The sequence below is a fragment of the Elephas maximus genome, chromosome 5 (genome assembly GCF_024166365.1).
Source record: "Elephas maximus indicus isolate mEleMax1 chromosome 5, mEleMax1 primary haplotype, whole genome shotgun sequence".
NCBI lineage: Eukaryota > Metazoa > Chordata > Mammalia > Proboscidea > Elephantidae > Elephas > Elephas maximus.
Window position 1 is genome coordinate 159,460,566 of NC_064823.1, and position 12,985 is coordinate 159,473,550.

A 12,985-nucleotide genomic window follows, 5' to 3' on the forward strand; every position below is an offset into this window, starting at 1 on the left:
CCGAAAAATTCAAGAAAGAGACCGCTCAGTCAGAGCTCTCGGCTGATTGGCTGGAAGAGAGGAAGGCCGGTGGTGATTGGCCCGGCTGGACGCCCCTCGACGCTCACGCCGGCAGGCGAGTTCTTCCGCCGCCGGACAGGCTGAGCGAACGCGATTGGTGCAGACGAGTCCGCCCGCCTCTGCCCCGCCCCCTCCCCGCCCCCTCAGCCTGGGGGGCGTGGACATTACCCGGCGTACCCCGCGCCCGTCGGCTTCTCCTCCGCCCGCTAATGTTTTGGCCAATTCAAGATGGCGGTGCAGGAGTCAGCTGCTCAGCTGTCCATGACCCTGAAGGTCCAAGAGTACCCGACCCTTAAGGTGGGTGTCTCGCAAGGGGAGGCGGAAGGGAAGCAACTGCTCCTCCCCCCGGTGCCCGCGGGCCGCGAAGGAGACGACCCCCAGGGAGGAAAAAAGGGAGGGGGCCGGGCGGGGGCTGGGGTGCGGCCTTCCCGAGCCGGACCCGGCTCTCCGAGGGGCGACGCGGTCTGCCCCGGGCGGGTCGGGTTCTCCCAGGGGTGGCGGGGCCCCCCCCGCGTCGGGTTGGACTGCCAGGAGCCGGTGGCCGGACGGCTTGTCAGGTGTGGCCAGTGTGGCTGTCTGCCCTGCCCAGCCTGTGAGGCTTCGTGGCAGGGCGGGGAGAGGTCTGCCCGCGCTCCGCTTCGCCCCCTGGACCCCGATTGTGGCCCCTCTGGGTTAAAAAGAGAGTGAGCCGAACCAGCGACAGTCCTGGCTGTAGGCAGGCTGGTCAATTTGGGGGGTCGGATGGAGATCGGGATTCCCGTGGTGTGGGGTCGCGGGCGCCCAGCCAGAGTGCCCCAACCTGACTCGCAGATCGGGGGTCCAGCTGACCACCCGGAAGCTTAATGTTAGATTTTGTTGATGAGTTGGCTTCCAGTCGCTTCTTAGGGAACCTGTAAGGAGAGCCCTAACGATTTAATGGGGAACCTTTTTTACTGGGCGTCACCAAACCTGAAATACAGCCCTTGCCACTCGGTTGCCAGTTGTGTGACCTTGGGTGATCACTTCACCAGGTGGCATTCCATTAAGATGAAATTTGTGCTCTTACTAGCAGGAGCCAGTCCTTGCTCCTTACACGTTAACAGAGGATCTTATGGTGATTGCATCGAGGAAGGCACCTGGGAAGAAATACTTTAAACGATCAAGGTCATAACGTTCCTGAGAGAGCTGTGGCCGAGCTTATGTGACTTGGTTCCTTTCCTGGATGGCCGAGTAGCTTCTCTTTCTTCCCAGAGGACTCCAGGGTCCTGGTCCATCACAGTGGTGACAGGTGGTGGTGGGTGCAGTATGACCCAGTTGCTGTGAGCCGCCCCCACCCCAAGTTAGTTTAGCAAAGGACAGAAGAGGACAGGCTCTGAGCTGACCTGCTGGGGTTTGAATCCTACCTCCTGCATTCACCCCTTAGGAGGTAGCTTGCTTAACCACTCTGATTGTTTGCTTGTGCCAAGTGTAGTTCCTAATAGTACCTATGTCACCTACCTATTGGTAGAACAGTGCCTGGCACCCATGAAAAGGTGGTTATTACAGTTATTGCTCCTGAGGTCAGACTGTGCCTTGGTCAACATCGCCTTCGCAGGAAAGCAGAAGCATCGATTCTCTGCCTCCTTCGTTATTAGCACTTGCACATCCAGCATCGACTTTGACTGAGAAAGGGAGAGGGAAGGTTGCCGACATGTCCCAAACGCCTTTTGTCAGACCCTTCAAGAAACAGGTGGCTGGTGCTGTGTACTCAGCTCCATGAGGTTGGTGGATCACCCTTCTTTTGAAGATGAAGATCTGTGACTCACAGAGGTCTGTACCATACTGCTGGAGGCCCCCAACTAGACAGCTGCTTGAGTTGATGTTGGTTCCTCCTTCGTGACCCATTGCCCCTCAAAAGAGAGACGTTGTGGGGGGAGCTTGTAACTGCTGACCTCTTGTCTCACTCAACTTGCCTTCAGGGCCTGTCATTTGAACTGATAGACAAGAAGGCACGAAGACCAGAACCCTGATGGTTCGTCATTTTTGGTGCTGGCTGGTGAATACAGGAAACACCAGACAGGAAAGATTTCTGAAAATCTCACTGCTCGTTAATTGAACCAGGAACAGAGCTGGAAGGCCTCAGGAAGTGCTTTTTCCTGCAAGTCCTCCTCTTTTCTGTCCCTGGTTTGTATGCCAGAGTTGTTACTAATGAAGAGTCGTGTGGGTACTCGTACAGGTAAAGAGGCAGTACAGGGTCATTCCAAGTGAGCCTGCCAAATTTAAAACACTTTACTCCTTTTTCTTTTAAGAATGATTTTAATGGCAGTATTTTTGCAATTAGAGATACTGCTTCCACCATGGTTCCTCCCAGGTTGGAGCCCACATACTAAGTTCTCTCTTCTTTGTTGATATTTGTATCAGTGCTCAGGTAATGTATTTTTTCCTAGAATTCCCAGGAGTAATTCCTAGTGTATCATGGGGAAGTTGAATGGGAAACTAGGGACCCTTGATTGCGAAGTGTTTGTTAACACAGAATGAAACAACGCTGGGAGAGCTTATGGCTCGGGCTGGGTGCATCAAGCCTTGAGCAGCAGTCCAGACTCCTGCAGGAGTGGTGGAGGTAGGAGGGTGCAGTGTGGACGTTAGAGAAGAGAGTGAGGTTTTAGAACGTGCCCTGTGGCCTGGTGCACCTTTAACCCAGGACAAGCTCTTTTGCAGAGTAATAGGAGCTAGCATGTGCTGGATTGGATTTTCACTGGTGGAGCTTACTCTGCTTTGCTGTCGAGTGAGTACTCCACAGATAGGATGGGAGCACGCACTGTTAAGTGGCTGGTCGCCCCCAGCTGAGTTTGAGCAGTGGAGCCTATGATGCGCATCATGTCCTGAGAACTGGTGGAGCACCCGGGCTCCCGACCGGCATGTCTCGTGCAGCTGTTTTACTGCTACAGCAGGAGGAGTTCAGAGTGGCCATGAGGTGCTGTCGCCAGCACGCTCCGACCTTGGGCAAGTCTCTCATCCTCACTAAGTGCCCATTTCTACAACAAAAGGGACTAGCACGGGCTCTCTTCACCTGGCACCGTGGACTTTCAGCCAGATGATTCTTTGCTGAGGGGGCTGTTCTGTGCAGTGTAGGGTGCTTAGCAGCATCCCTGGCCTCCACCCACCAGATGTCAGTTGTTGTGAGCCGCTGTGGAGTTGGACCTGACCCGTGGCAACTCCACACACAGTGGAACGAAATGCTGCTTGGTCCTGCATCATGCCCGTGATTGGTTGCACTTTGTACTGTTGTGATCCATAGGGTTTTCACTGGTTGATTTTCAGAAGTAGATCCCAGGCCTTTCTTCCGAGTCCATCTTAGTCTGAAAGCTCCGCTGAAACCTGTTCAGCATGATAGCAACATGCAAGCCTCCGCTGATAGACAAGTGGTGGCTACATGTGAACTGCATCGGCCAGGAATCAACCACGGCCCCAAAGTGTTCCCTGGGGGACAAAATCACTTCCACTGAGAACCACTGAACTAAATCCTGCTTTACTGGATTTGTTTTTATCTTCTTAAAACAACATGTGGGGTTATAGCTCATGAGAATGCGTTCTCCTCTTCTGGCTGTGGCTTGAGTCTTCCTGAACGCTACGTAGGTGTCGTGCTATGGGTGATGCCTGGTGGGCCTCTGCAGGGGGAGGGGAGATAAACTCCGGTCTGCCACCTTGAACCAGAGCCCCTGTATTAGTTATTTTTTAAGTTTTTTTTTTTTTTCCTGACTATAAAAGAAATTTACCAAATTTTCTTTAATGAAGAAAAGTATACAGAAGAATTGGGGATTGCCTGTTGTTCTGCTGCACAGAAATCATTCTCTTAACGTTTGTTATATTGCCTTCTGTTTTTTTTTCCTTCAGATAACCAATATAGAATAATATTTAGAGAGTTTCTTTATCACTTCTTTGCATGTAACACCCAGATCAGCTGGAATTGTGCACGGCTCAAGAGAAGGGGTAGACCTGGCTCAGGGCTCCTTCTGTCCTCTGTGGGATCCTCGTCTCCACGCCCCAGCCAGGGCCTCCTCTGCTCAGCCCTGTTGAATCCCCTTCTCTCTCCCAGCTGTCCTCTCCTCCTCACAGGTAGCAGGCTGGGCTGGAGTGATGTTCCTAAAGTGGGTCCATAGACGTGTTTTCGTGGGCCTTTGAGTTCTCTACTGAAGAAACCAAACCCAGACCTGTTGCCATCGAATTGATTCTGACTCATAGTGACCGTAAAGGACAGAGGAGAACTGCCCAATTCTCTACAGTAATATTTAAATTTTCAATTTGATGACAACCTGGTTGACTGTCTTCATATAAACAAGTACTGCCTTGCAGTTTCGAAGTCTGGGTTTCCTTGTAGTAGAAGGTTTGGGTCCCACACATATGCTGAAGTTTTAACTTTTAACGCAGCGTTCCAGACTTGGCCTGTGGCTGTATTTGGGGGATCCGTGTGTTCTTAAGTTTAGGGAGCACGAGTGACCATGCAGCACAGGGACTTAGGAGCCAGACAGGCATTGTGTTTGATCCTGGTTGTCTGTGTCCTAGGCTAGATGGGTGGCTTTAGGCTAAGTCTTTTTACCTTAGTTTTTTTTTTTTTTTTTCTTTGCAAAATAGAGCCAGTGCCTCCCTCAGAAGGTGATTGTACTAAAGACAGTGACCTGTGGCACTTAATAAAGAATAATCTTTTTCTCTCCGAATCTCAAGGCCTTGTTAGACCTTGCAGCACTGTGTGTTCTTGCCTGGAACGTCCCCAAGTGTTCCCTCTGCCTTTCAGAACCCTACCATGCTCGGAAACATGGTTGAAATCTCTTTTTTTTCCTTAACAGCCTTGTCCTTCCGCTTTTGTCTTAGGTACCCTTTTATTCTTCTTCACTTTTACACTGACGTTAGATACTTAACCACACAGGCAAGATACTCTGTCTGCTGTGTCCTACTGGTGCACCTCTGTGCCTGTCCTGCGGTGGGCCACGGCCTGCCTTTGTGTGCCCTGGGCCTTTCAGGATAAGTGTGGATTGTAATGAGGACGGAGACTGATTTCTTGGCTAGCTTGCAGATTTTTTTTTTTTTTTTAAACAAATTTCAAGTCTGGGAAAGAAAAGACTTGCTAATGACTAGTCTCTAATGAGTGGTCTAAGCTAGAGGCAGAACTAACCTCCCCCTCCAGCCCAGGACAAGTGGTAGCAGCAGCTGGCAGGGGAGTGGTATGGCCCAGGGGCTTCTAGCGAGGTCCCCTCCCTCCGTCCCTGCCCCTCTCTTCTTGGACCCCTAGCTTTGAGGGTCCCTAATAACCACAGTAGCTGAGCACAACTCGCCCATTCTCTCATCATTCCAATAGCTGACTGAGAAGGAGGGTCCTGTTGTTATAGCTGTTACAGCTGTCCATTTCAGGGCAAGGGAGACTGAGGCATGGAGCGGTCAGGCACCTTGACCAGGGGCACAGCTGGCAGACTGCCAGGCTGAGATGCCAGCCCAGACCTTCCCGACATCCAGCCGTGCACACCACTTCTCGCATGTACTCCGTCAACAGCTCTTTGAGAATCTCTTGCCAGGCACTGTCAGGGGCACTAGGATGTCATGCAGAAGACGAATAAGATCCCTTACACCCTGGTGGTAGAGGGGATGTTAAACGGCTACACGCAAACATTTCAGGTACTTTAAGATGTTTAGGACGTAAAAGCTGATATTGGAAGGAGAGGGGGAGGTGGCCCTGTAGGGATGAAGTTGGTGGCTTTGGCTGGGTGGTCAAGGAAGTTGTATTTTGGGTTGGCAAAGCTATGTGGAACGCACTGAAGTCTTGGCAAACCCCATCATCAGCAGACATACAGTCCCACTGGGGTGACGTGGCTTGGGATGTTCTCAAAGCCATTCAGAGAGATTGAAACCGCCAGACTAGTGAGTGTCAAGGCCAGTGATGCCAACCGTGGGTACATGGATCAGTGGGACACAAGTTGGCACCAGGAAAAAGGACAGCCCATCTATCCAGCGTGTAAACATCCGGAAATGTGGCGTGGGGCACGTCCATTCACGTCCTTTTCTGGGGATGGGGGTCTAGGTGAAGTGAAGTTGGTAACAGTGCTAACCTACATATCACAAAGCCCCGTATCGGCTGTGGGTAGGTGTTGATTACTTGCGGGTGTACATTGTTTCAGAAGCTTTATCTTAGGGACTGTTATTTTGAAAACCTTCTGAGGAAGAGAACTAAACACTGTAATAACGTGGACTACTCAGTTCGGTGTGACTGAATGGAGAAAATATACACCTGTGCTGATGGGCCTCCTTACCCATCTCTGGGCCAGGCTCCTTTTCTCCTCACCCACACCTCTCTCTGTCGAGGGTCTGCCTCCTCACCACTGAGCTTGCTGCCCCACTCCCCCAGCCTGGCCGCTCTTGACCTGCCAGCGCCTGTGCCCACATCCTCTAGAGGAGCTGCCTCTGCCCCTATCAAAGTTCAGCTTGAGTTCTGTCCCTTCCTGCCTGTCACTTCAGTAGCTGGCTTCTCTCTGTCTCCTGCATCATCAGTTTTTCCATCTTTACTGGGTCATTCCTGTCATTGTGCAAATGGCTGTAATTTCTCCTATCTAGGACCACACTCCTCCCTTGCCCCATGTCTCCCTCCAGCCACCACCGTCTTACCCTGCTCCCCTTACGCCAGCGTCTTTTCCCCATCCTCTAAATCAGGGCTTTGCCCATAACACTCCACCAAAAGCGTTCTTGTCAGGGTCACCATTGACTTCATGTTATAAAAGTGGACAATGCCCAGTTGACCATCCTCCTTTGAAGTACTTCTTCCTCTGGCTTATATGACACCTTCTCCTGGTTCTCTTCTTTCCTCTCTGCATGCTGTTCACATGCAAACTGATGTGCCCACGTTCAGTCTTGGGATCTTTTCACTTTTCTGCCTACCTGGTTGAACAGTTGCCATCTCATTGATTCCAACTCATGGCAGCTCCATGTATGTCAGAGTGGAACTGTGCTCCACAGGGTTTACAGTGACTGATATCTCAGAAGTAGATTGCCAGGCCTTTCTTCCAAGGTGCTTCTGGTTGGGTTCGAGACATCAACCTTTCAGTTAGTAGCTCAGCACTCAACTGTTTGTATGTGGCTTTAGGCTGTCCTCGTACTTATGACTCCCACACATCTACCTCCACCAGACCCTTTCCTCAACTCCCACCTCATGTAGCTAGCTATCTGCTTGATATCTCTTCAGCGGCTGGGAGACACTGAGATACCACGGGCGAAACTGAGTGCCTGATCTCTGCCTCCCCCTGCCCCGAGTCTCTCCTTACCAGCCCACTCTTGCTATTCCAGGAGGACGACATCCTCCTGGCACTTGTTTGGGCCAAAACCCTGGGAGGCATTCCTAACTCCTCTGTCTTTCTCATGTTCATCCTTGAGATTCCTCCTTAGTCCACAATGGCTGCCGAAGTACCAGCCTTCACATTCTGCAGGCAGCAGGAAGGAGGGAAAGTGGAAAAGGTGCCGCCCCATTGGCAGCTCCCTGCCGGAGCCTCCCCAGGAGTCCTGCTTAGCGTTTACACTGACGCTCATTGAGTGTTTAAATAAAACTGTGGCTTTGTAACTCCTGCTGCTCTGTCTCACCCTCTTGTTTTCTTCACAGCACTAGTCACCATCTAACAGCGCATCCTGCATCTGTTTGTATCTTTTCCCCTGAGACTGTCCCCTGTACAGAGTACCCTGCAAGGACCTTGTTTTGTTCATTGCTGTGTTCCAAGGACCTACTTGCTTGGCAAGTAGTAGACACAATTAAGTAGCTTTCGGCTAGTGAGTTTTACCTCTGTTTGCTTGGAAAATTCTTTCTTCATGCTTTGTCTCACTTTTGTCCACTTGGTGCATTCCAGAGAACACAGCGTGGCCTGCACAGCAGTCTGGGTGTGGCCGGCCTTTTGACATTCCTTTTTCACCAGCTCCTCTTACCCACACACCCCCAGCAGTGCTGCCTCGGCTCCCCGTCCCTTTCTCCCATGGATCGTTGTTGCCTGACACAATGCTGGCACTAGGTAAGTCACCCCCCACCCGCTCTGCCCCGCACCAGCCCGTGCCAACTTCGAAGGGGCGGACCTGGCTCCGGCCCCTGATGGCTGACCTCAGGTGGGTCCTACCATGCCTGACAGCATGGCTGCCCTTCTTCAGGCTTGCTGCATGTGCTCCCCACCTTCAGACACCCCCCATTCTCCCGCTCAGCGGATGGCTTGGTCCAGGTCCTACTTACCGCCTGCCTTTTGCCAGCTCTAAGCCCACACTTGCTGCCTCCCTCTTGTCACTGAGGGTGGGCCACCTGCACCCCTGTCTGGGAACGACCTCTCCACCCCTTCTCTACCACCCGAGGATGCGTGCCTGTGCCGTTACCTTCTAGTTAACAGCAAGCAGACAGAACCCTCAAATCGCCTTCTCTCTGAGCTGGCACCATGTCACGGTCTTGAGGGCTCGCCTCCCCTTCTCTGTTGAATTGCTTCTCCTCTGGTTTTGTGCTGTTGCTCATGGCTCTGATCAGGGTCACCAGCTGACCCCTGTGGTGCTCGTCTTGACCTCTCCTAGCATTGCACCCTTAGAAATAGTCCTCCTTTGGCTCTACGGCGCCACCCTTGCCTGGCTTCTTTTTGAGCTCACATGCTGATCCCCGGTCTCCCGTGCTGGCCCCTCCTCTTGGTTTTGACCCCTAAATGTTGGAGTGCCCCAGGGCTCTGTCTTTGGACCTCAGCTCTGTTTACACTCTCTCTTAGTGGTCTGCTATGGTCTCATGGCCCCCTGCCTCCTCCTCCTCCATTTCCTTTGGGCACACTACTTAACCTCAGCGCCTCCATGTTGTTACTAAGCTGTGTCATGACCCTCGGTTATACAGTGATAGCTCCCAAATTTATTTCTAGTCTCAACCCCGGTACTCTGTACCCAATAGTTTATAAGTCATCTCCACTTGGGCCTCTCTGAGGTACCTCAGCATACTTGAATCTGAGCTTTTGATCTAACCTGTCTCCCCCCTCCCCCACCTGCTCTCTCTGTCTTCCCTTTTTCAGTAAAGGGCGGCTCCTCCTTCCTCCTTCAGTCAGTCACAACCTTGGAGTCAGCCTTGACCTTCTGGTCTCACATCTCACAGACAGCCCATCCACATCCTCTTGGCTCCAGCTTCAGAATATATGCAGAATCTGATGACTTCTCCCTTCTCTCCTGCTTCCACTTAGCCAGAACCACCATCCCCTCTCTGGGTTCTTGCAGTAGCCTAACTGGTCCTCTGCTCTGCCCTTACCCACCACAGTCCCTTCTTACCCAGCCACCAGATTGCCAGGTCATATCATTCTTGTCTCCTGGTGCCTTCCTAGCTTCCTCAGGGTAAAGGCCAGGGTTGTGAGAGGCCCCCTGCCTCCTCCTCCTCCATTTCCTCTGGGCACACTACTTAACCTCAGCGCCTCCGTGTTGTTACTAAGCTGTGTCATCCTTCTGCAGCCCTAGGGCCTTTGCACTTGTTTACCTTGCCCGGAATGCTCTTCTCCCAGACAGCCATGGGGGTTATTCCCTAACCTTCACCTTAGTGAGACCTTCCCTGACATCCTGTTCAAACTTGCAGCCCCACCAACAGAAATGAAAGGAGAGAAAGTGTGCTTTGGTGGTGTCGTGTAGGAATCAACACTGGTGCCCACATGTAGCCTGTGTTCGTGTTTGTCTGTGAGCTGTCCCGGGAGTCGGTGGAGACAGGGCCCTGGCGTGCCCCATCATGCACGGACTTCCAGTGGGGGGCGCTTTGCTCTAGTGAGTGTGCAGCGGATGACTTGGATTTGCAGCTCATGTTCTTACTGTACTTCTGTGGCCCTTTTTAAAGTGGATCCGAGGTATAAAGATGTCTGCAGTAAGCAGAGGGTTGGGACTAATGATGCAGGCACTGAAAGGGGGAGAACATGGCAGCACTGACAGCTCTCTTCCTACTGCACACACCTTGTCAGCCAGTTTCTGAGGCAGAAACAGCACCTCAGATCCCCCTAGAAATTGGCCTGAAACGTGTCAGTTTTCAAGAAGCCTATTTAAAGTAGGGGATTTGAGCCACTCCTGTCCCTGGTGAGCCACCCTCAGGGTGTAAGTCAGCTCATGATAGCATGAAGCAACCGTGATTTACAAGATTGTTCCATGCTGAAACCAGACACTGAGACAACTCTGCAGAATGTAGAGGGATGTGTACTGCCACTCAGTGCTGAATCCAGCACTTTAGAAAATGTGGTAAATATTTAGAAACCTCTTCTCAGGTTTCTTACTTAATCGTGAAAGACGAAAAACCACATGCCATTGGGAAAACATTTCCTTCCTGCGCTGATAAAAATGGCTGACAGCATTATGATGACAAACTAAAATGCATTTCTTTATCAGCAAATACTGTCAGAAAATCCAACGCAAACATTGGAGAAGGCTTGAAGAAACACATACTAAGGCAAATGGCACGGTGTGGGAGGGGTGCTGTAGAGTTGGATGAAAGTACAGATGTTTCATACAAGTCTCAACTTATGGTGTTTGCCAGATTCTGTTTCAATAATGGAAACAGGAAGGATTACTTTTGGTGAGTCACTGAAGGGGAACGATGTACTGGAGAAAATATAATTTAACATCAGCTAACTAGATGAAGAAATCTTGTGATCCTAAAACCTGTAATGCAACAAATTACTAAGGTAAAATTGAATAGATCTAATTAATAGAAATTTAAATTTTTGGTATAACCAGATAAAATAGGACCAGAATTAAAAAACAGATAAACTAAAAAACAAGCCAGAAAACAGTCACCAAATATGAACCATAAAGAACTGATTCAAATTGATGAGAAAAATGTAAGGCCTCCCCTCCTCCCAATGTGGCGTTGGACAGGGGACACAGCGGAAAATATGTAGGAGGAAAAATGTATTAAGTTGAACCATATAAAATTGCAATTTTTGTAGGTGATAGGCCGCTTAAGCCCGTAACAAAAGATTGATGAGTAATTAGTAATTAAAAACTTCCCACAAACAAAAGCCCAGTTCCAGATGGCTTCACTGGCGAATTCTACCAAGTGTTTAATAAAGAGTTAACACCAATCCTTTACAAACTCTTCCAAAAAACAGAAGAGGTGGGAACATTTCCCAGCTCATTCTGTGAGGCCAGTGTTAATTACCCTTATACTAAAACCAGACAATAACATCACAAGAAAAGAAAATTACATACCAGCATTCCTTATGAATGAATATAGATGTAAAACTCCTCAACAGAATACCTGCAAACTGAATCTAGCAACATATAGAAAGGATTATGTACCATGACTAAGTAGGATTTATCCCAGGAATACAAGGTTGGTTCAGCATGTGAAAATTAATGTGATACATCGTATTGACGGAATAAAGGCAAAAACACAATATTCTCAATAGACACAGAAAAAAACGTTTGACAAAATCTAACACCCCTTCATGATTTAAAAAAAAAAAACACTCAACAAACTAGGAATAGAAGGGAACTTCCTCAGCCTACTAAAGGGCATCTGTGAGATTGAAAGCTTTCCCCCTAAAATCAGGAACAAGACATTGGTGGGTGTTCACCCGCATCACTTCTGGTCAACATTGTAATGGAGGTTCTAGCCAGGGCAATAAGACAAGAAGAAATAAAAGGCATTCATATTATAAAGGAAAAAATAAAACTCTGTAAGTGATATGATCTTGAATGTAGAAAATCCTAAGGAATCTGGAGAAAAAAAAAAAAACTATTAGAGTTAATAAACTAGTTCAGCAAGGTTGCCAGATATGAGATCAATATACAAAAATCAGCACTAGGAATGAACAATTCAAAGGAGAAATTAAGAAATCAATTTCATTTACAAAGCGTCAAAAAGAGTAAAATACTTAGGCGTATTGCTAAGATAGCAGTACTCCCCAAATTGATCCACAGATTTAACACAATCCCTATCGAAATCCCAGCTGGCTTTTTTGCAGTAATTGACAGGCTGATCCTAAAATTCATATGGAAATTGAAGGGAACCAGAATAGCCCAAACAATCTTGAAGAAGAGCAGAGATGGAGAAGACACACTTCCTGATTTCAAAACTTTACTACAAAGCTACAGTAATCAACACTGTGTGGTACTAGGAAAAGAATAAACATATAGAACAATGAGCAGAATTGAGAGTCCAGAAATAAGCCCACATACATACATACATACGTACATATATATATATATATAGATATTTTTTTAATTGTGCTTCAGGTGAAAGTTTGGAAACCTGGGTATAGTGGTTAAGAGCTACAGCTCCTAACCAAAAGGTGGCAGTTCGAATCCACCAGGTGCTCCTTGGAAATTGTGGGGCAGTTCTACTATGTTTTAGGTGAAAGTTTACAGCTCAAGTTAGTTTTTCATATAAAAACTTATACATATATTGTTTTGTGACATTAGTTGCAGTCCCCACAATATGACAGCATACTCCTCCTTTCCACCCCAGGTTCCCTGTGTCCATTTAACCAGGTTCTGTTCCTTCCTGCCTTCTTATCCTGCGTCTGGGCAGGAGCTGCCCATTTGGTCTCATGTATCTGGTTGAACCTAGATGCACGGTCCTCATGTGTATTTTTTGTTTTGTAATTCTGTTTAATTTTTGTCTGAAGAGTGGGCCTTGGGAATGGTTTCAGTTTTGGGTTAACAGAGTGTCCAGGGGCCATAGTTTCAGGGGTTCCTCCCGTCTCCATCAGACCATTAAATCTGGTCATTTTACATGAATTTGAGTTCTGCTCCACACTTTTCCACTCCATCCGGCACTTTTTATTGTGTTCCCTCTCTGGGCAGCCCTTGGTGGTAGCTGGACGCCGTCTAGTTATTCTGGTCTTAGGTTGGTGGAACCTGCAGTTTATGTAGTCCTTTAGCCTCTTGGGCTAATACTTTCCTTGTATCTTTGTTTTTCTCTATTCTCCTTTGCTTCAAGTGGGATGGGACCAATTGATGC

General features: G+C 48.9%; 1 protein-coding gene across 2 annotated transcripts in view; it reads left to right on the forward strand.

Annotated features, from left to right (window-relative positions):
• Positions 1-252: 252 nt before the first annotated feature.
• MAEA (macrophage erythroblast attacher, E3 ubiquitin ligase) overlaps positions 253-12,985 on the forward strand; it is a 51,228-nt gene continuing 38,495 nt past the window's right edge. For both annotated transcript variants that reach the window (XM_049886570.1, XM_049886571.1), the window contains exon 1: positions 253-357. In XM_049886570.1, coding sequence (XP_049742527.1) covers positions 289-357 — 69 coding nt within the window. In that variant the 5' untranslated portion in view covers positions 253-288. The remainder of the gene's footprint in view (positions 358-12,985) is intronic.